We start from the raw sequence: 23343 nt of genomic DNA, 5'->3' as shown, positions 1-23343 counted from the left end.
TAAACAGAGAGATACTAACACTGCGTACTGATAGAGGAGGTGAATTTACTTCACATGACTTCAATAACTTCTGCAACAGCAATGGGATCAAGCGACACTTAACGGCACCATACACCCCACAACAGAATGGCGTTGTGGAGCGAAGGAACCGCACACTAATGGAGATGACTCGCAGCATACTAAAGGCAATGAGTGTGCCTAATTACTTATGGGGAGAGGCAGTTCGTCACGCCACATATTTGATTAATAGAGTACCTACAAGAGCTCTATCTAATCAAACTCCCTATGAATGCTTGAAAGGAAGAAAGCCAAGCATATCTCACATTAAGATCTTCGGGTGTATGGCGTATGCAAAGAAAGATGCAGGACAGTTAAGGAAGCTTGATGATAGATCTGAAGCAGCAGTTCATCTAGGCATTGAACCAGGGTCCAAGGCCTACAGACTCTACAATCCAACCTCAAAGAAAATCATTGTAAGTAGGGATGTTATCTTTGATGAGAAGGCATGTTGGAATTGGAAGGGAGAAGGTGAACAAGTTAGAACCGATCCAGGCATGTTTCACATGACGTGGGGGAGCACAGAGGACAATGGAAGTGGTCCTTATGTTGGTAACGAAGAAGCTGCTACAGAACCAATATCACAGCCGTTCGAAGCAGAGGAAGATGAAACAGAGTCAGAAGTAGAAGAAGAAACTGAGAACGAGAACCCTACAGGTCAAAGAAGATCATCTCGTCAAGTCAATCCACCTGCCTATCTTAAAGACTACGTATTACTATCTGACGTTGAGTGTGAAGTGTTACTCCTCGCACTGAATGATGAACCTGCAAGTATTCAAGAGGCACTCAAAGACAAGCGTTGGAGGATTGCGTGTAAGGATGAGATTGATTCGATAGACAAAAACGAAACCTGGATCCTTATTGAAAAACCACACGGAGTAAAGGTGATAGGACTCAAATGGATTTTCAAAATCAAGCGCAACGCAGACGGAAGCATCAACAAGTACAAGTCAAGGCTTGTTGCGAAAGGTTATGTGCAAGAGCATGGCATAGACTATGATGAAGTCTTTGCTCCAGTCGCTCGTATGGAAACAATACGGTTTCTTATTGGTCTAGCTGCTGCAAACGGATGGGAAATCCACCACCTAGATGTTAAGACAGCCTTTTTACACGGTGAGTTGATTGAAGAGGTGTTTGTGTCGCAACCAGAAGGGTTTGAAAAGAAGGGAGAAGAGCATAAGGTTTTCAAACTTAAGAAAGCTTTATATGGCCTGCGACAAGCTCCTAGAGCATGGAACACGAAGCTTGATCAGATACTAAAAGGATTACGGTTTAAGAAGTGTGTCAAGGAGAACTCTGTCTATCGCAAGGAGGAAAAAGGTAAGCTACTTATAGTAGCTGTATATGTAGATGACTTATTCATCACGGGTAGCTCAGTGGAATCTATCAAGGAGTTCAAAGACGCGATGTCCGGCGAGTTTGAGATGACTGATTTAGGCTTGCTTACCTATTATCTCGGCATAGAAGTAAAACAGAGCATACAAGGAATCATGATTAAGCAAGAAGCTTATGCTCGACGAATTTTAGAAGAAACAGAGATGGATAGTTGTAACTCAGTCTACGTACCAATGGAGTTCGGATTACATCTCTCGAAGGCAATGGATGAAACAGAGATAAATGCAAGCGAATACAGGAGAAGAATAGGATGTCTGAGATACTTAATGCATACTAGACCTGATATGGGGTTTAGTGTTGGCATTCTAAGTAGATTTATGCAATCACCAAGAGAGTCACATGGAAAAGCGTTAAAGCAAGTATTGAGATATTTGAAAGGGACTCTCGGTTACGGGTTAATGTTCAAGCATGGAGGATCTCAAGGACTGATAGGATATAGCGATAGCAGCCACAACACTGATCCAGATGATGGAAGAAGTACCACTGGTCATCTATTTTGCTTCGGTGACACGCCAATCTCGTGGTGCTCGCAGAAACAAGACGTGGTGGCTCTATCCTCTTGTGAGGCCGAATACATGGCAGCAACAGAAGCTGCTAAACAGGCTATCTGGCTGCAAGAGTTAATGACTGAGATCACAGGAAGAAAGCTTGGAAGAACACTGATTCGCGTTGACAACAAGTCAGCCATTGCCTTGGCAAAGAATCCGGTTCTGCATCGTCGCAGCAAACACATTCACAAACGCTTCCACTTTATAAGAGAATGTGTTGAACGGGAGCTGATCGATGTTGAACACATACCGGGAACAGAGCAACGCGCGGACATCCTGACTAAAGCACTTGCAAGGAACAAGTTCAAGGAGATGAGAGAGATGATCAAGGTTCAAGACTTAAGTGAAAATGTCTTGAAGCTTAGAAGGGAGACTGTTGGATAAGCTTCAAGAGATAGCTTAAGATTCAAGTTATCCATAAAGGAAAGAAGAATAACTTAAAGGTTTTGGATAAAGACTAAGATTCCTAGATTAACTTGTAATAGGAAAAGATAAGAAGTTTCTATTACCTATATAAGGGGAGACTAATGTAAGTTGTTCAATACAACAATAAGAAGAAAGAAAAGAAAGAAATAAAACAAAGAACCGTTTTATAGTTTCTGTGTCATTATCTACTTTAATGCGATCACAAATTAGATCACATGTGTTCTTGTTTATTCGCTAACCGCTTCTGCTTTTTACACAAATAAATTTACCGACAGTTCATAATCGTAATCACATATTACATTTCAGTTTTTGAAATTACTATATCCACATTATTCAGACAGGATGGCTTAATCTCTTGGGCTATTCACAAGCCAAATGCGAGTTCACGTTTATTTATTGTTTTAGCAGACGTTTCCAATTTTTTTTGTGTTATCTTCTAGTTTTACGATTTATATTTTGAGATAAAAGAACATAAGTAAACCGTATGCTTACAAACATGTGAAAACAAAAATTCGTGAAATTTTAGTCCACCTACCTACTACCTAGTTTTATGCCTGCACATCTTGTATCCGACTTTTTCCCTATGCATAATTTTCGAATAATGTTTGAATTTAATTCTCTAAAATCTTGCTTCATTTTCATATTATTTGTTGGTTAATTAGTATTTTTTGTTCTAATAACTTAACATTTAAATTTAAAGTCTCTCAAATTTCCTTTCATTTCTTTCTGTATATTGTTTGTTGGTTAATTAGTTTTTTTTTGTTTCTGTTGGTTACGTATCAGTGACGTCGTATTAAATCATATGGTTTAGAAAAGAGAAAAAGAAGGTAAAACTGCTGATGCAACGTAGAATCGACTGGCCAACTGCAGAGTTCACGAAATTAAATGTGATTGTTTCCAGTCTAATGAAAATATTGATATTTTGGTACACGAAAATAATGTGATTGTTTTTTTTTAAATAATGTGATTTTTACCATCCATATATTACTACAACATGCATCGGAAAATGGAGTAGTAAGAATTTATTTCATAGAAACATTATGTTTATATACACATTAGAATACAATGATTTGTATAAAGGCAAAATCAAATGCATGACGATGTTGCTAAGAGCATCTCCAAAAAGAAACTCTATTTTGAAGTTTCCAAAATTCTATATTTAAAGTTTAAAGGTGTTTTTCTCCAAAAGCAAAACTTCAAACTCAACTTCAAAACTATTTGTATTTTATAATGTAGTCCTTATATTTGTCATAACTAATTTGAATTCATAAAACTTTTGTAAATAACTAGCGCATATATAAACATATTACAACAATATTAATTAATAAAATCTTCTATTAAAATATAAAATTTTAACAAAATAACTTAATTAATATTAAACTTCAAGCAAAAGACCATATTATTTCATAAAGTGATTTTCGCAATGCATATATGATATACTAGTGCATTTTGAAGTAAAAATGGCTCTCTTCATTTTTAATTTGTAGATTAGAGATAAAAATTGTTGAAATCATGTTATATTAATACTTGTAAATACATTAGATCAGAACAAAAAAGGTAAAAGAGAAACATACAATATTGTTAAAAGACTAACTTTTATCGATAATATTAATACTCGTGAATATATTTAATATGAACAAGAAAGAATTGTACGAAAAAACATCAACAACAATAACAACAACAATCTTCAGTTACATAAAAAAAATTGGACAATATTTGATAATTTTGAAGGTTCCGGATCAAACTTACCTGACTATTAGTATTGTTGTAATATTTAAATTTGTATAATAGTTATGTCTTCGTATAATTTCTTAAAAGCTTTTTTTGTTAAGTTTCTTTTGTATATTTTTGTTATATAAATCTAGTTTTAAATATTTTATATCTTATTTTAAAGTTTTATTTAATTTTATGTGCAAACTTAAATTTTGTAAACAAAACTTAAAATTTTTTATGAGATATAATTTTTATAAGGATTAAAACAATAAATAAGAAAATATTTATGAATCATAAATGTGATGTGTAATTGTAGGAACCAAAATGCAAATAAAAATCTAAAACTTCAAATTTGAAGCTTTGAACAGTGAAACTTCAAATTTGAAGCTTTGAACAGTGAAACTTCAAATATAGAGTTTTACTTTGAAATTTTGAAAATTTTTTTGGAGAGTTAAAAACTTCATATTTAAAGTTATAAAGTATCTGGAGATGTTACTCTCTAAGTAAGACGTACGCTAGAGGCGAGTGTCATTTTCGCATAGCGGTGTAATAAATTAGGTTAGATGGTTTGTTCAGCACTAGATTTATTTATTATTTTCCGTTAGGTGTGTCGTAATTGTAACGTGATCATCTTCATCTACTAAGTTATTAACCGCATCCATTACTTGTGGCTTACTATAATCCAAAACGTTTTTATTCGAACACTAAAATACGAGAGAACTTTAAATATGTAATCACGGTCTTGTGTGCAAGTGTTGGAAATAGCATGCATGTGTCATTTATTGATTATGATTTGTTAACAAATTATGACAGATGTTTTGTCTGTAAAACTCTCTGTTTCTTGTCATTTAATAGCTTTAGAAAATTAATTTAGTTAGAGAAACTGGCATAAACAAAATTATTCTTGTTGATTTATCCTTGAGATCATTTGGAAACAATTTGAAATTCAATGACATTAAAATGAAACAAAAGGAAGAAAAACCTGCGAAGAGGAGAAATTAACTTTCTTTGACTTTTGGATATATGCGAAAATCCCAGCCCATTTGGCTATTTGTGGGCCACGAGGGTATATGAAAATACTATTTCCTTTTTGGAAAAATTCGTGATCCGCATAAGATTAGGGTCTAAAAGCATGATTATTCTAGATTCTTAGGGTGATTTTCTTAACGGAATATAAGAACATGACTCTTAATTTTTAGTTAAAAAACCTAAGAATCGGCTCTTAAATATCTTATTTAAGAGTCGGTTCTTAACTTTTTTAGTTAAAAGTTAAAAGACGGGTTCTTGTATTCCGCTAAGAACTCACCCTAAGAACCCCCGATAATCATGATCTAAATAAAATATTCGTAAGAACACAAAAAAAAATGAAATATACTTAAACTATGAGGATTTTTTTTTGCCAGCTACCCAATTAATTATACTAAGTGTTGAACACACGAGCTGGTCTTTCGTCTGTCTATCTATGTTTGATTTATGTGGGAGAAAATACATCCTCTAGTCTTTGCTTCTTTCACTAATGAGTCTTCCCGACCATTTCTGGCCCGAAGAATATGAATCAGACTCACTTCTTCGAATTTTTCATGTAGTGTCCGAAGCACATTAATTTTCAACGCGAAGGCTGGCCAGTCCATCGGATTCACAGTCATGTCCACTAGGTCTGAGTAGTCCGTCTCAAAACAGATCGATGGTATTCTCATGTCTCTCATACACGAAACTGCCTAGAATAAGCCTTTCATTTCAGCATGTAATGCTGAGAGGCTTCTGTCGCACACTCTATAGGGACTGATCCTAGTGTATTTTACCTTTACTTTCTCTTGTTCGTTCACTTCAGAACCCACTCTTTACTCTTTTTTAGAAATGCTCTCTAGGAGGTGTAGAGATTCTTTTTCTTTTCAATATGTACACATACTTGTTTTTCAGAAGTGTGCTATGTTATTATGTATGATGCAGGAATATAGAGAGAAAGTTGGGTTAAGGAACATCACATGTTCAATTCAGAGAGAAGAGAGAAGCTAGTGGCCACGAATCTGAAATCAGAAGAGAAACTTGCACCCCACATTAAGGTGGACAGGAATAAATGGTGTGATGAGGATGAAGAGGTCACATGTAAGTTTTACATGCTTGATTAAGTAGATTTACACCAACAATGCATACATTATCTTAGTTTTGTCTAATCTCGTTTTGCCTAACAATGTACTCTATTTTTGCTTCTTTTCAAACTGAAATAGCCTGTGATGATGAGAATGCAGAAAGTGTTTTGCCGTAATTGTTTGTTTGTTACTATTGTTGTTTTGGCTATGCCACTCTGATTGATTACTTAACTTCTTTACTTCCATAGTTTGTTGATCAAGATTGTGAAAGCAGCGATGGATTGCTGTAAGTCTAAACAACCTTAATCTTCTTACCTGCAAGTAGAAAACTAAGTGAAGATTGATGGATCATTGTGCTGCAGACCAAAGTTTTAATGGCATCATTTTGTTATTATAGATCTTACATAAAAAGTTGTGTTTGATCGTGTAAGTCGTCCAAAAGAGCATGGGATATTCTTAACTCACATAGGTCTTATCATTTCATAGTCAAGACTTCTTTACATACAATATACACGTTTAACTAATCCTCGTTAAGGTGAATATTCTGACACTTGTTCAAATGTTAAGGTTAACAGCAGGTTTGAATTTTCAATAGTTGGTGGGCTAAACCAATATAAACAAACAGAACAGGACCGTTTTTTTTCATTGTCTACATATATAGATTCTGCTACGTATGTTACATGGCGACTTACATGTAACATGTTTGGTAAGTCAATACAGACTTCAGTTTATCATCTTACAATCACAAAGACATAGAAAAATACAGTACTATTAAACAAGTAATATCTGAAGAAGCAATACAAGGGAAGTGGACGTGGGATATCATAATCCTTCACCAACTACTTTTGTTTACCAAACAAATCTCTCCAATTGGTTTGTGTGACACAGTTTGGTACTAGATCTATTTGGTACTAACTCGTCCTCGTATTGCAGGAAAAGAAACTTTAATAGTGATTCTCACTAACCCCAGTGTGGGATCCTCCACTCACCAATCGCGCTTCCTCATTTCTCCTCAATGTACACTCACCAACTCTCCTCCCACATTCACCTTTTAATTTCGTAATTAACCTTGTGATTAGTTACTATCCTCCTCAACATACATTATTTTACCCCTTAAGAAATTTGTTCAAGTTTTACTTTAAAATAAACAGCTTAGAAATTTAGTGCCATGCCGCCAATATATTTGTACTTTTACTAAATAACCAGCCACTATACATGTATACTTGTCAAAAGTTGTACTAACTTGACCAAGCCCTTAATTTAAAAGATTCAAGCTACAAATTAGACCCGAGTTAAAACGTATCGGAGATACTTGGAAATATACTTATACTTTTGATAATATACTAACACAATTCCATAAAAATGATAATAATTAATACACTTATATACAGGTGTATCACGTAAATAATAAAGTTAACAGAAAATAATCAGCCACCACGAGGAGAGTGAGAGATAGAGAGTGGAAGGATGGCTATAAATAAGGTAACAGAGAGACACTCTCCATCGTCGCTCTCATCCCATCCCATCTCCGGTTCAAACTCCGTAAGGTACGCTCCCCTCTCGGTTTCCGCATATGACTTATTCCTCTCTTACTCTCTTCTTATTATTTATAGCTTTCTTCGTCCCTTCTCATTTCGTTTTCCTCGACTTGTGTTTTTAAATAACTTACAAATAATCCGGTGAGTGAGTTTTTATTGAATCATACTTGTAGAGAGACATCTGATGTTTTCCTGATTTGTCCTTGCATATCTCTGTTTAAAGTAGTTATGGTTCTGTTATGCTCTGTTCTGTTCTCTCATAGACTCTGCTTTTATGTTTTTTTGTTCAAATAAATAAAGATTATGAAACCTGTTACCTTTCTATGATATAAAGACTCTACTTTGAAGCTGATTTCAATTTGTTTTTTTTTTTTTGGTTATAGTTAAATAAAGGAAAATCAAAATGGCATCACACATTGTTGGATATCCTCGTATGGGACCTAAGAGAGAGCTCAAGTTTGCATTGGAATCATTCTGGGACGGCAAGTCCACGGCCGAGGACTTGCAGAAGGTCTCGGCTGATCTCAGGTCCGACATATGGAAACAGATGTCTTCAGCTGGGATTAAGTACATCCCAAGCAACACTTTTGCTTACTATGACCAGGTGCTAGACACCACCGCCATGCTCGGTGCTGTTCCTCCTAGATATGGATGGAACAGTGGCGAGATTGGTTTTGATGTTTACTTCTCCATGGCTAGAGGAAACGCTTCGGTTCCAGCCATGGAAATGACCAAGTGGTTTGACACCAATTAGTGAGTTTTCTACTCCTTTTGTCACATATTGCTACTGAAATTTTTTTGTGCCTTGTGTGGTTAACTTACCTTTTCTCTGTTTTGCTTGTTACAGCCATTACATCGTTCCTGAGTTAGGCCCTGAAGTGAAATTATCTTACTCATCTCACAAGGCTGTCAATGAGTACAAGGAGACAAAAGCTGTATGTACTATTACTCATTAATAATGTTCAAAAAAATCGCTAGACGGCAATTACGCGGTTTATAGGAGATTATTGATTACGCGGACGCCTAGACTGATTTTTAGAATACTTCTCATTAATATTATCATTTGCACATTTGTACTAATATGATAATATGGTGTTGTTTATGCAGCTTGGTGTGGAGACAGTCCCTGTACTTGTTGGTCCTGTCTCTTACTTGCTTCTTTCCAAGCTTGCAAAGGGTGTTGACAAATCATTTGATCTTCTCTCTGTTCTCCCCAAAGTCCTCCCAATCTACAAGTAAGTGATTAAGACTTTTTCCAAATGCTCTATTTGTCGCTATGAAATGTATTTCTGACATGCCTTTGTTGCTCAGGGAAGTCATTGCGGAGCTTAAGGGAGCAGGTGCCACCTGGATTCAGTTTGATGAGCCACTCTTTGTCATGGATCTCGAGGGTCACAAACTCCAGGCCTTTAGCGGTGCCTATGCCGAGCTTGAATCAACTCTCTCTGGTCTGAACGTTCTTGTGGAGACCTACTTCGCTGATGTCCCTGCTGAAGCATATACAAGACCCTTACTTCCTTGAAGGGTGTGACCGCCTTTGGATTTGATTTGATCCGTGGAACCAAGACCATTGACTTGATCAAGTCTAGTTTCCCTCAGGGCAAGTACCTCTTTGCTGGTGTTGTTGATGGAAGGAACATCTGGGCCAATGACCTTGCTGCCTCTCTCATCACCTTGCAGTCACTTGAGGGTATTGTTGGTAAAGGTATTACTCAATTAGTCAATTAGAAGTGTTATTTATTCTCTAAAGTCATTGGTTATATAGTTTCTGCATTGGTGCAGACAAGCTTGTGGTCTCAACCTCTTGCTCTCTTCTCCACACTGCTGTTGACCTTGTTAACGAGACTAAGCTGGATGCTGAAATCAAGTCGTGGTTAGCTTTTGCCGCCCAGAAGGTTGTTGAAGTTGATGCTCTAGCCAAGGCTTTGGCTGGTCAGAAGAATGAGGTATTGCATTTGCTAACATGTTTCTCTAATGAATCCTTAATTTGTAAAACACTAAAACTCTCTAATAATTCTCTCTTTCAGAGTTTCTTCTCTGCCAACGCTGCTGCTTTGTCTTCAAGGAGGTCTTCTCCAAGAGTCACCAACGAGTCTGTCCAGAAGGCTGTAAGTTCATGCCTCATACTCAAACTTTATTATATGAACCGTGCGTGCGTTGGGCTAGTGGTTTAGCGGTTGGGAAGGTGCCTTGGGCTCGCCAAAAACTGCACCGGCCTAAGGGGATTAGTCGGGCCTTATTATTATTTTTTTAATAACCCGGTGTATCCTGGTCCCCGCCGAGGTGGGTCCAGACTAGCGGCGAGTGTCGGGCCTTAACTCCTGGTTAATAGAAAAAAACAATGGTTTTGTATTTGATATTGATGATTTGTAACTCTTGTTGTCCTAGGCTGCTGCTTTGAAGGGATCAGACCACCGGCGTGCAACTGAAGTAAACGCAAGGCTAGATGCTCAGCAGAAGAAGCTGAACCTCCCCATCCTCCCAACCACAACCATTGGATCCTTCCCACAGACCGTTGAACTCAGGAAAGTTCGCCGTGAATACAAGGCCAAGAAGTTAGTTTCTTAAAGCAATAATCATTTAGCAAGTTGATTATGATGCTAACTTGAACCTCTTGATCTCTCTCTTGTACTAGAATCTCTGAAGAGGATTACGTCAAGGCCATCAAGGAAGAGATCAAGAAGGTTGTTGACATCCAAGAAGAGCTTGACATCGATGTACTCGTCCACGGAGAGCCTGAGGTGAGTTTTATAAAACAAACTGCAAAACCTATAAACTCATCACAACGTTCTGTTTCTGACTCATTAACAAACATTGTAGAGAAACGACATGGTTGAGTACTTTGGAGAGCAGTTATCAGGTTTTGCATTCACAGCAAACGGTTGGGTGCAATCCTATGGATCACGTTGCGTAAAGCCACCGATCATCTACGGTGACGTGAGCCGTCCCAAGCCGATGACAGTCTTCTGGTCTTCAACAGCTCAGAGCATGACTAAACGTCCCATGAAGGGTATGCTTACAGGACCAGTCACGATTCTGAACTGGTCTTTTGTCAGAAACGACCAGCCTAGGCACGAGACTTGTTACCAGATTGCTTTGGCTATCAAAGATGAAGTGGAAGATCTTGAGAAAGGTGGTATTGGAGTCATTCAGATTGATGAAGCTGCTCTTAGAGAAGGGTTGCCCTCTTTCTACTTGGATTGGGCTGTTCACTCTTTCAGAATCACCAACTGTGGTGTCCAAGACAGCACTCAGGTAACACACTTATAATCAATGTTCAAGAAATAGATAGACCGACAAGGTGCTTTATAGAAAACTAGACTGATTATTCGGGCGCAGGTATTAACAAATATTGATATATATATTTTACATTTATATAAGATATTTTAGTTTTTTTTTTGTGTATAATTATAAAATTATTTTGATGAATTATAAAATTAGATATACTAAAAAATAAACATTATTACTTAATAAACAGATTTAAATTTATTTAGACCAATTTTAATTGATTTACAACAGTTTTAAAACTATTTAAATCGTAGAAATCAGATTTTAAGAAAATTATTTTAGTTATAACTGATTTGCCACCTAGGCGGCGTCCTGAATTTTTAGAACATTGTTATAAGATTTCAAATATTGTTGAATGTTCCTGCAACGAACTTCTTATACGTTCTTGTGTCTTTTCCTCAGATTCACACTCACATGTGCTACTCAAACTTCAACGACATTATCCACTCCATCATCGACATGGATGCTGATGTTATCACCATTGAGAACTCACGTTCAGACGAGAAGCTTCTCTCGGTGTTCCGTGAAGGAGTGAAGTACGGTGCGGGTATAGGTCCTGGTGTTTACGACATCCACTCACCGAGAATACCATCAACAGATGAAATAGCAGACAGGATCAACAAGATGCTTGCGGTTCTTGAGCAGAATATCTTGTGGGTTAACCCTGACTGTGGTCTGAAGACAAGGAAGTACACTGAGGTCAAGCCAGCACTTAAGAACATGGTTGATGCAGCTAAGCTTATCCGCTCCCAGCTCGCTAGTGCCAAGTGAAGAAGCTTGAAGATATTATGTATTATTTCATGGATTTTTCTTCATGGTTTGTGTTTCTTTGATTTGAATAACTTTTCTTCCAAGAACATGTTGTACCCAAAGTTAGGTTTTGATGTAATCTCTCTCTCGTTGAAGAGGAGTTTTTTTTTTTTTTTTTTTTGCAATGTTATATGTACGTTTCTTGTTGAATGAGAATATTTATATCCTATACAGATCCCAACAAAAGACAATAGTTAAAGGAAAAGAATATCGAAATCACTAGTGTTGTAGAATTAAGAATCCAATAGTAGTATAATAAGACTGATCATCATACGATACCATGAAAAGTTTAAAGCCAAAGGTGCATGGTTTTATACGATCCATGCAATTATATAATGTGTAGACTTGACGTGGTCTGTATGCTAGAGAAGTAAAAGTATTTCATGTTTTCATGGTATAAGTTTTGTTAGTGTATGGTATTCAGTATTCTTGCTATCTAAGGCATTACTAATATAAAATGCATAACTTAGATTTTTTTATTTTCTATGACAATGATGGATGACAAATAGGAGGGATGGATCATTGATCAATGGATGAAATGAACCCACGAGAAATGCAAAATTATTATGAATTTGCTTAATATTTACAATGTTAATCTTAGGCCAGGAACTTCTCTTTCAGCTAGCAGGCTTCTCTCATCTCTCCGTGACATGGACATAAGGATGGCAAAGAGAAGACGTGAGATCCAATAACAGAGATCCACGTCATCAACTTTTGTCACGATAGCTGACGCGTCACGTTATACCTTTGATTTAGCCTCTCCTACGATTTAGCATCTGTCAAAAGTGACTCTTTTACCATTTTATCCCTCAGAATTTTCAGAAAAGGTGGTGGGAGAGAAGTATTCTCGGGTTCAGACAGTTTTTTGACTGTGTGTAAGAAGACATCGACTCACTCAGACATGTCGCACGTGTTGCCAGATGTCGCACAAAGAGCCATTCTTTCCGAAACATACCTGTTTCGGTGGCTGGAGAGAGACGAGCTATGACTTCATTATCAACTGTAAGGGCAACATTATGGCAAACGTCCCAGCCGGTCTTTAAGGGCAGGAGATCCACAAAAACACCAGTACCGAGGGAAAAAATCGTTATATAAGCAACGTCCCAGTTCATCCTTCGTTCTTCGTCCTTTAATATCTCCGGCTTCCTTTGCTTTTTTATTTTAAGGATTTAAAATTGTCCTATCAATAATGATGGCCTAAGGGCTTTATGGTCATTTAACAGTTTATGTTAAATTACCGAGTTACCCTCACCTCTTTCCCCCTTTTCTCTACGTTCATTCATTCAGAAAACTCGTGTTATTACTCCTCTGCTTGTTTCTCTAAGAGAGAGGGTATATTCTGTGTTTGATTCGCTTCTTACACATTGAATTTTTCGTAGAAGATTCCATTGTCCTCATTTATCCTCTCTTCCTCTGTAATAATAAATACATCTCTTTGTTGATCGATTCTCCTCTGTCTTGTTCAAAAAAAAAACATCGGAGTTCGATTTCAGGTAAACAGAAATTAGTTCTCTTCCTCTTATGTCTGATTAGTTTAAACTCAATGTCAGTTTATAAATTACAATAAAACAGCATCAAAATCGTTTTTTTTTTTCAATCTGTCTGATGACTGTTTTGGAAAATGGGGAGATTTTTTTTTTTTTAAATTTAAAGTCTTGATTTTGAGTGATGGGTTCTTTCAAAACTGCAAATTTTTGAGTTTTCTCCAGAGGTAATTAGCGTTGTAACGTGTCTTGGGGGGGGGGGGGGATCGAGTTTATAATGTTCTGTCATTCTCGATTTGTGTGCTTTTATCTAAGTTTATCAATTGAATTAATGAGTTCCTCACCAAATGCTATCATTTTAATACTGATTAGAGATCTAAGCTCAATGTTCGTTTGTGTTATATCACTTTAATACTAAACGAGATTCTTTGCTTTGTGGTTGGTGGAAGTATTAGTCGCTTGAAGCTGTGTTTAGATGCTTATTCTGTTTTCTTTAATTCAGAAAAGGAGCTATGCTTTCCCTAACTCTATTTAACTTGTTTATTCTTTGTTGTTAGTAAGCTATATGAATGTTATAATTTAACACTCTTCTTTGTTTTTTTATGATTCAGGACTTTTCTGCGCTCTTAATGAAGTGATTGCGAAGATTTTTTAAGCTCTAGATGGCATTAGAGAGCAAGTACAATTCCTTTTGATTGCTCTTTTAGTTTAAGTTATTTGAAAGATTCTTTACTCTTTTGAGGTAGACATAACATCCTTACCGGCTAGAGATTATGGAAGTGTCAGTCTCTCCTCAACCCCACAAGATGAAGCTGCAAACTCCTCGTAAAAGCTCTCTTTCAGGAGCTAAGAAAGATCTGTGGGTTGCTATAAGGGAAGGCTCATTGGTCGATGTCGAATCAGCACTGAACGTACTGAAGAAGAGCGGTGGCATTTTGAATTTAAGGAATGCATGTGGTCTCACTCCTCTGCATGTTGCAGTCTGGAGAAACCACATTCCTATTGTTAGGAGACTGCTTGCTGCTGGCGCTGATCCTGATGCCAGGGTTCGTCACCTACCCTCTGCTTGTGTCTTTGCATATATGAACATCTAATAGTAGTTACTCCTTTGTTTTTGCTTCAGGATGGAGAATCTGGCTGGAGTAGTCTTCACAGAGCTTTGCACTTTGGCCATCTCGCGGTGGCTAGTGTACTAATTGACTCAGGTGCTTCTTTTACTCTAGAAGACATAAAGTCGAGAACACCGGTTGACTTGGTCTCAGGCCCAGTGGCTCAGGTCATTGGTCAGCAGCACAGTTCAGGTAACTCAATCTTGTGATCACATTTTCTCACACAGCTTTTGAGAAGCTGAAATATTCAATTTTCTTCCTTGGCAGTGGCTACAGAGGTGTTTAGCTGGGGTAACGGTGCAAACTACCAACTTGGAACTGGCAATCAAGATGTTCAGAAGCTACCAGGCAGAGTTGATTCACTCCACGGTTGTTTTATTAAGTCGGTCTCTGCTGCAAAGTTCCATAGTGTTGCCATTAGTTCCCATGGAGAAGTCTACACTTGGGGGTTTGGAAGAGGAGGCCGCCTTGGACATCCTGAATTTGACATTCACAGGTATTAACCGTTGCTTTCATTCCTACAAATTTTTAACTTATCCCAATTGAGTTTCTGTTATGTGAACCGCAATTGAGTTTATTTTCTGTTTTTTATTTATTTCAGTGGTCAAGCTGCAGTTATCACTCCTCGGAAGGTGATATCTGGTTTAGGATCTCGAAGAGTGAAGGCAGTTGCAGCAGCCAAGCACCATACCGTTATTGCTACTGAAACAGGAGACGTGTTAACTTGGGGTTCCAACAGAGGTAAAAACATTTATTAACCTTCTTATTTTCAGCAAATGGTATCTCTTAACTCAAGCCCTTGTATTGTGATGCTCATGTAGAGGGACAGCTTGGTTATACATCTGTGGATACTCAGGCAACACCCCGCAAAGTGACTTCTTTGAAGGCAAAGATTGTAGCTGTTTCTGCAGCAAACAAACACACCGCCGTGGTTTCTGATTGCGGTGAAGTTTTCACTTGGGGATGCAACAAGGAAGGCCAGCTTGGTTACGGAACCTCCAACTCAGCATCAAACTATTTCCCTAGATTGGTTGATTACTTGAAAGGAAAAGTTTTCATGGCTATCTCATCTGCAAAATACCACACACTCGTCTTGCGAGAAGACGGAGAGGTAATAAATCCTGACTACTTCATATTAAAGTTAAAACGTTTGATGTTCATTGAATGTATATGATCTTTTGGATTTATGTTTCTTTAGTATTTCGTTCTTGCTTCTGTGACCAGGTGTACACTTGGGGTCATCGGCTGGTGACTCCGAGACGTGTTGTTGTTTCCCGGAATCTAAAGAAAGCTGGGAACACGTTGTTGAATTTTCATCGAAGGAGACCTCTTCGTGTGACTGCAGTAGCTGCAGGGATGGTACACAGCATGGCTCTAGCAGAAGATGGTGCATTGTTTTATTGGGTTTCTTCTGACTCCAATCTCAAAGGTCAACAGGTTAGGAACAAACATCTCTTGCAGTTCTGTAAAATTTAAATACTAATCTTTTAAAAATCTCCTGCAGTTGCATAGTCTGCAAGGGAAAACAGTTGTGAGCATTTCAGCGGGTAAATATTGGGCATCTGCTGCTACTAGCACAGGTGAAGTCTACATGTGGGATGGGAAGACAGGTAAAGATGTGCCGCCGTCTCTTTCTCGCATCCACAACCTGAAAAGAGCAACCACGGTTGCTGTTGGGGAAACACATCTTCTGGTTGTTGCTTCTCTGTATCACCCTGTCTATGCTCCCGCTGCGCTTAACAAGTATCTGACTCCGCAAACGGGTGAAGAACAGCATGAAGAGCTGGACGAGGGTTTTATGTTTGATGATGTGGAATCAGTTAACGTGTTACCATCCGTGAAACATGATAATAATCCTAAGGAGCGGACAGCACCTAGCTTGAAAAGTTTGTGTGAGAAGGTGGCGGCTGAGTGTATAGTAGAGCCTAGAAACGCTATTCAGCTTCTTGAAATTGCAGATTCACTTGGAGCTCATGACCTCAAGAAGTACTGTGAGGTAATAACGCTAAACCTCACTGTTCTCTTTTGTTGTTTTTGTCTGATGATTACTTTACACTGTGTTCTTCTTCCTGCAGGACCTTGTGATCCGAAACCTTGACTTTATCTTGACCGTTTCTCCCCAAACTATCGCCAACACGTCGCCTGATGTTCTCGCCAATCTTGAGAAACTACTGGACGACAGATCATCCGAACCGTGGAGCTCTCGACCACTTCCAACACCAACAGCTACATTCCCTGTTGTTATAGATAGCGAAGAGGAGGAAAGCGAGAGCGATATGTTACGAACTCGTGACAACCATGTGATGAAACACTTCTCCTTCGTTACCGAAGGATCCTCCTTCCTACAACCAGAGGATGAGCTGGCTCAACGTAACTCCAAAGAAGTCCGGGCGTTGAGGAAGAAGCTGCAGCAGATTGAGATCCTTGAAGCAAAGCTAACGAGAGGACAAGCTCTTGATGGTCAGCAAATAGCAAAGCTTCAGAAGAAACTAGATATCGAAAGTTCGCTTGTGGAACTTGGTATCTCTGTTGAAGAGTCACCAGCTTCGCCACTAGATGGAAAGGCTAACAAGAAGGCTGATGGTTTAAGGAAAAAGAAGAAAAAGGGTAAACAGAGATTTGCACAAGTTGAGACTCTCCCTGAGTTTGGTGAAGTTAAAGTGGAAATAGATGCAATGCAGATTAAAGAAACCGAGGAAGCCTCTGAATCTATCAAGCCAAAGGTTAGTTTAATTATTGTTCATGATCAATGTTCTAAAAATCGGTCTAGGCATTGGTTTTCTTATAATCCGATTTATTAAACCGCTCCAAATCGGTTTAAATCTGTTAAATTAAGCAATAATGGTAGTACAAATCCAAAATTTATCTAGTTTTTTTTTTGTTTTGTATATCTAATTTTTATGATTCATCAAAATAATTTTATAGTTGAATCCAAAAAAACTAAAATATCATATATAAATGTAATATATATATATAATAAATTAATAATTCGTTAACGTCTAGGCCTCACTAGTCTAGATGTCTAATTACCCATCTAGCAATTTCTTGAACATTCTTCATGTTCTGTTGAATAATAGTTTTGCTACTTTTAAATAGGACGGCAATGCTATGTTGGATGTGACGTTAGTTAGCGAGTTCACCAAAGAAGCAGACTCTGTCTCACTCTCGCAGAAGAAAGACAATCCACCTGACTCACCGAGAAGCAAGAAAGCTGCAACCAAAGCAAGCAAGAAGAAGAACAGAAAGGGAGGACTGTCCATGTTCTTGACCGGTGCTCTTGACGATAACCCCAAACCCGTTGCTGCTCCTCCTCCACCAAAGCCCAAAAGCGAAGGTCCTGCGTGGGGCGGAGCTGCTAAGGTGGTTTCAAAGGCATACTCTTCTCTTCGAGATATTCAAGACGAACAAAGCAAGACTCCTCAGCCTCATGAGCAGCCTGTTAGGACTACTAAACATCAGTTAGGGGATGAGTCTTGTGGTAAGATACTACTTAGTTCTTTCTTGACCTCGAAGCCGATTCCTGTGGAATCAACGAGGAGTTTGCAGCAGCAATGTGATGTGGAAAAGGGAACTCCTCCTTGGGCTTCTTCTGCAACTCCTCCCCACGTTTCTCGACCTTCTCTTAGAGATATCCAGATGCAGCAGGTACGTTATTCTTCTGTTTTGGGCAAGAGCTCAAAAGAAACAAACAAGATTGTTTTGTTACTTATTCTTTTGTCTAATGTTAGGTGAAGAAGCAACAGTCTCTGTCCCACAGTCCAAAGACGAAAACATCAGGCTTCACTGTTGCAACAGGGCAAGGATCTCCATCAGAGTCGCCTGGAGCTAACCGCTGGTTCAAACCAGAGGTCGATGCTCCATCGTCAATCCGCTCTATCCAGGTGGAAGAGAAAGCAATGAAGGATTTGCGCCGATTCTACAGCAGTGTGAAGGTAGTCAGGAACCAGAACTGAATGAGACATCATTACCTTTCTCAACAGGTCTCATTCTCAAAAGTGTTGTAGTTGTAGTTGTACTTGTACAGATGCTGTCTCGACTGTACATTGGGGTTTCCCCTAAAGTCGTCAGCTATTTTCTCTTTCTTTTTCTTTTAAGTTGTTAGCTGTGAGAGTGATGCTCATGTTCATGTACATCGTTGGTGTACCTGAAGCTCTTTATTAGTCTCTTCACAAACTATTTTAGATGTACTCTTGAAATTACAATAAGAAGCTTGGATAAATCATTCTTTACAGAAGTGTTATATTTTTGGTTTGATATGATGATTTATGATCTATGAACTTGCGCCATTGCTAAACACGTGTATCTTGGTTGCCTTGTGTAGCAAGAAAGGTGCGAGGGCAGATACAGACATTGTTTGTGTTTGATTTAATTCTTCTTCATGTGAAAATACAGTCCCAAAAAAGAGTTTGACTAAATATTTGAGTAGTGATGTGTTGTCATCAACAAGATTTACCAATTTTTTTTGTTGTTAGAAAAAAAAACACTAGATAAAATATCAAATGAGACCCTAACCTTACGTTTCTAACAATCTCATTTCGGGCTCTGCTTTATAGGCTTCTCTCTTGTTCTCTTTAGATTATCTTTTCTTATTAATTGTTTAGGATTAACAAAGGAACACACAAAAAGAAAGAGAACAAGGGAGATCTGGGTTTATATGATAAAACCCAGATCTGGAATTTGGGTTTGATTGCTCAACAAGTTTCTTTCTCCTGTCTTATAGAGATTTCTAACCAAAGTTCTCCGACAATGAACGACCTCTTAAAGGTTTGTCTTATCTTTTCCTTCCCAACTTTTATCCCTTTCCCTTTGGACATTACGTGATCACCACCATGATCTTGTTTCCCTGTAATTAATGTGTCTTTGTTACAACTTACAAGAAACGCTTACGTGCAGATTAATTATACAAACAGAAGTGAAATATCTTTTAATGTCATCTCTAACTACTTTTTAGAGAAATAGAACCTCGTAGGGCTTATTACTTGTGTTACAAGATTTGTATGTTACAACATCTCTGTAGCTCGATATTTTCCCCTGGGAAATTCAACGATTGCTCGAACAATTGTTTACAGATAAATCTTGAGATTTATGTGGGACTTAGTGGAATATATATATATATATATATATATATATATATATATATATATATATTGATATAAACAAACACAAACTAAAGATTTGGATTTTGTCAAGCTTAATATTAGATGAAGTGAACATATTGTTGGACAGGGTTCTTCAGAGTTCTCGAGAGATCGATCTAATAGAAGCGATACTGAGTCAGGACATGGCCCAGGTAACTCTGGAGATCTCGGCCTCGCTGGTTTCTTCAATAAGGTAAGCTTTTTATTCCATGTCAAATGTGTATATGTGGCATTGAGATCATATCAACTTTTCAGGTCCAAGAAATCGAAAAGCAATATGAGAAGCTTGATAAGCATCTCAAGAAGCTTCAGGGGGCACACGAGGAGACTAAAGCCGTCACCAAGGCTCCCGCAATGAAATGTAATACAAACACAGTTCGAGTTCTAAGACTTAGAAACAAGTTCTTGATTCAACATGAAATGAAATTTGGTTTCTTTATGTTTTTTTTTGTTCTGTAGCAATCAAACAAAGGATGGAGAGAGATGTTGATGAAGTGGGAAAAATCTCTCGTTTCATCAAAGGAAAGATCGAAGAACTGGACCGGGAGGTTAGGCTTAAACTGCATCTCTTTCTATGACCTGATCATCTTTGTCTAAGACCAGACTTTGATTTGTACGGAATCTTGAGAACCGGAGTAAACCGGGTTGTGGGAAAGGAACTGGAGTAGACAGAACAAGAACAGCTACAACTATGTGAGTTTTCCTTCCTTTTATCTATTGCTACTCTCTCTCTGTCTTCCTAATGAGTTTTCTTTAACCTCAGCGCGGTTAAAAAGAAGTTCAAGGACAAGATATCTGAATTCCAAGTAAGCTGGTTCTGAAAAATTCTCATAAGCATAAGCTCTCTTAAGAAAAGAAAGTTGCCCTAAGATTTTAACTTGTTTGTTGCAGACTCTAAGACAAAACATTCACCAAGAATACAGAGAAGTTGTAGAGAGGCGTGTTTTCACAGGTTTTATATTGAGAATCTGTCTTAAGATTCAATGATCCTCTGATAGCGATTTCATTTTTTTTTGTGGTGTTTTGATTCTTAAACAATGGTAGTGACTGGCCAACAAGCTGATGAAGAGGCAATGACATAGATTTTTCTCAACTTAAATCTACTTAATTGGTTTTTGTATCAGCTCATGATAATTTTTTTTTCTGGTGTGTAGATGGTTGATCGATTGATTGAAACCGGATACAGTGAGCAGATTTTCCAGAAAGCAATCATGGAGCAGGGACGAGGTCAGGTTGGTAACATGACTTACGTATGCAACAAGGCAACAGTTACGTGTGTATCAAGTTAGGTCATTTTCTATCTCCATGCGTGCAGATAATGGATACACTGGCTGAGATTCAGGAACGCCATGATGCTGTCAGAGGATTAGAGAAGAAACTCCTTGACCTACAACAGGTAAAACCTCTATCCACCATTTACCAAAATTTCTCAAAAATTTCGAAATGATTCACCTCTTTGGTGGGTTGGTAGGTGTTTCTTGATATGGCCGTGCTGGTGGATGCACAGGGAGAGATGCTAGACAACATAGAGAACATGGTAAACATTCTCTTCATCACCTTTGATGAAATACTCTTGAGTTTAGATTCCTCCAACACCCTTCTTGTTCTGTTTCTGCTCTAACAGGTCTCCAGCGCTGTGGACCATGTTCAATCCGGGAACAACCAGCTAACAAAGGCACTAAAGAAACAGAAAAGTTCGAGGAAATGGATGTGCATTTCCATCCTCATCCTTCTTATCATCGTCATCATTACCGTTTTCTCTGTTCTCAAACCATGGACACAGAAACATGGTGCTCATGGTGCCTAAAGTTTTCTCCCCTCTGCCTTGCTTCTGAAGCTTCTGTATACAAGAGTATAAACTGCATATACATACATGTATCATCGCATCAAATAACATCCTTCCACTGTCACTTATCAAAATGATTTATTCTTTTAACTGGATCAATGAATGAATTAACTATTCTACAACTGCCAGAGGCAGAACATCCCAGTCTTAATGAATATATTGAATATTAGAGAGAAAGTAACTTAAACCGGTTCTTATTTCGGTTTACAATTCTCGGTTTAAGCTACATACCAATACCTCAATCATATCATTTATATTTTGTTTTATATTTTTTTCGGTTCTATACAACCGATAAATCACAAACCTCGCATCCAAACCCAATTTGTTTTGCCGGTTCAATTAGTTTGGTCCATATATACCGGGTGTTATTTTGATAAATCCACACGAGGTGGTGGTTTAGGTATAAACTCGGTTTATGTATTTATTTGATCATGATTCGCTTCTTCTGTTGAAACATGAAAAAAATCTTCTGGAATTTGCTGTATATAACTGTTGATAATCACAAGAGGACAAATCTTTCTTCAAGATTTGGGCTTGTACAGTATGTTATTTTTTTATATTAAATGTGATAAATAATCAGTTTAATATTTATGTATAACTACAAATTCAGATAATACATTATCTTGTAGATTTTTTCCCATAATTTGATAAGAAAATTAACTAATTCAATACCATTTTCATTCTATTTAAAGCCATAATACTCACGACCATTTTAGTCATAGTATATTCAAAGCTTACAATTTTAAACTAATTTGGTCTTATGGATTTTTTAATTGAATTTGCTAAAGAAATCAATTTTGTCTTTATGTATATTTATTTATGAAATTTAAATAATACATATCTTGATTATTTTCTTTCCATAATTTGATAAGAAAGTTGACTAAATCAATACCATTTTCATCCTATAAAATGTCTCCCACAACATTGATCATATACTAGTATTTTTCTCAACGTCTAAAACAATGGAGAAGATCATATCAATGAAGTTTACCTTTGTTATCTTCTTAGTTGTTACATCCGGTAAGTTTTATATTTCATATGTAACATAAAATTTCAAATACACAAGCTTTTATTTATAACAACAACAATACTGGTTTGGTTTTCTAGTGATGAGTATTGAGGCAACAAGGTCATTACCTGAAGAAGCTCTTGAAACTATGTTGCAGGGTGAATCTTTGCCGTATGGTGAGGAAAAAATCCACTGCCAAAAATGGTGTCATGTAGAATGTTTTCCGATTCTTTTTGGTAAAAAATGTTATTGTGTGTGCACACAATAATATATATGATCAGTCGATACCCAAAAATAAGAATATGTGTTTCGGTTTCTCTCTTATAATTATATCAAAAACGACTTGGCCAGTTATGTTATTGTGTAATGATTTCTGTCCACTTTTTTTTTAATGAATTTAAGATTTTTTTAATGAATTTAAGATGGGCAATGGATCTCTGTGGGGAAAAACAATTTATAATATCCAAAGCTCTCCGGAGAAAAAAATGTTCAGATACACTAGAAGAAAATACACCTTTTTTAAATCCAAAAAATGCTATCTAAGGATATTATAGTGTTTTAATAAGTGATGTATCATCGCCCGTCATAATAGGTCATTAGATAACAATTTTTTACGTTACTATCGTATTGTGATAAATTATAATGTTTTTTCATATGCAATCAAAAACACGTTCATTTTTTGTTATTATTTATGTTATTATTAAAATATAAAAAATAAATAAAAAAATACAAATAAAACTATAAAAAATTTATATATTGAAATTGCAATTATAATTTAAATTAGATTTATAAATTAAAATTGAATTACAATGATTCATAAATTAAAACTAGTTTACATATAAAAATAATCAAAATGTAAACAAAAAAATAAACTAACGAAAAATTAAACCTA

At 37.1% G+C, this 23343-nt stretch overlaps 1 protein-coding gene and 2 pseudogenes across 1 annotated transcript; all 3 read left to right on the top strand.

Annotated features, from left to right (window-relative positions):
- The first annotated feature begins 6018 nt into the window (after positions 1 to 6018).
- Positions 6019 to 11927, top strand: LOC106353676 (annotated as a pseudogene).
- A 1256-nt stretch (positions 11928 to 13183) lies between these two features.
- LOC106418259 lies at positions 13184 to 18692 on the top strand. Its single transcript, XM_048759142.1, has 12 exons — positions 13184 to 13358; positions 13961 to 14028; positions 14096 to 14395; positions 14473 to 14650; positions 14726 to 14954; positions 15060 to 15199; positions 15280 to 15569; positions 15683 to 15895; positions 15963 to 16454; positions 16534 to 17181; positions 17555 to 18103; positions 18187 to 18692. The coding sequence occupies exons 3-12, from the start codon at positions 14123 to 14125 to the stop codon at positions 18409 to 18411; spliced, it is 3237 nt and encodes a 1078-aa protein (XP_048615099.1). The 5' UTR covers positions 13184 to 13358; positions 13961 to 14028; positions 14096 to 14122; the 3' UTR covers positions 18412 to 18692.
- A 204-nt stretch (positions 18693 to 18896) lies between these two features.
- Positions 18897 to 22805, top strand: LOC111212668 (annotated as a pseudogene).
- The last annotated feature ends 538 nt before the right edge of the window (positions 22806 to 23343 follow it).

Source organism: Brassica napus, chromosome C5 (assembly GCF_020379485.1).
Source record: "Brassica napus cultivar Da-Ae chromosome C5, Da-Ae, whole genome shotgun sequence".
Lineage (NCBI taxonomy): Eukaryota > Viridiplantae > Streptophyta > Magnoliopsida > Brassicales > Brassicaceae > Brassica > Brassica napus.
Note: the sequence above shows the minus strand (reverse complement) of the source record. Positions and strands in the feature narration are given on the sequence as shown.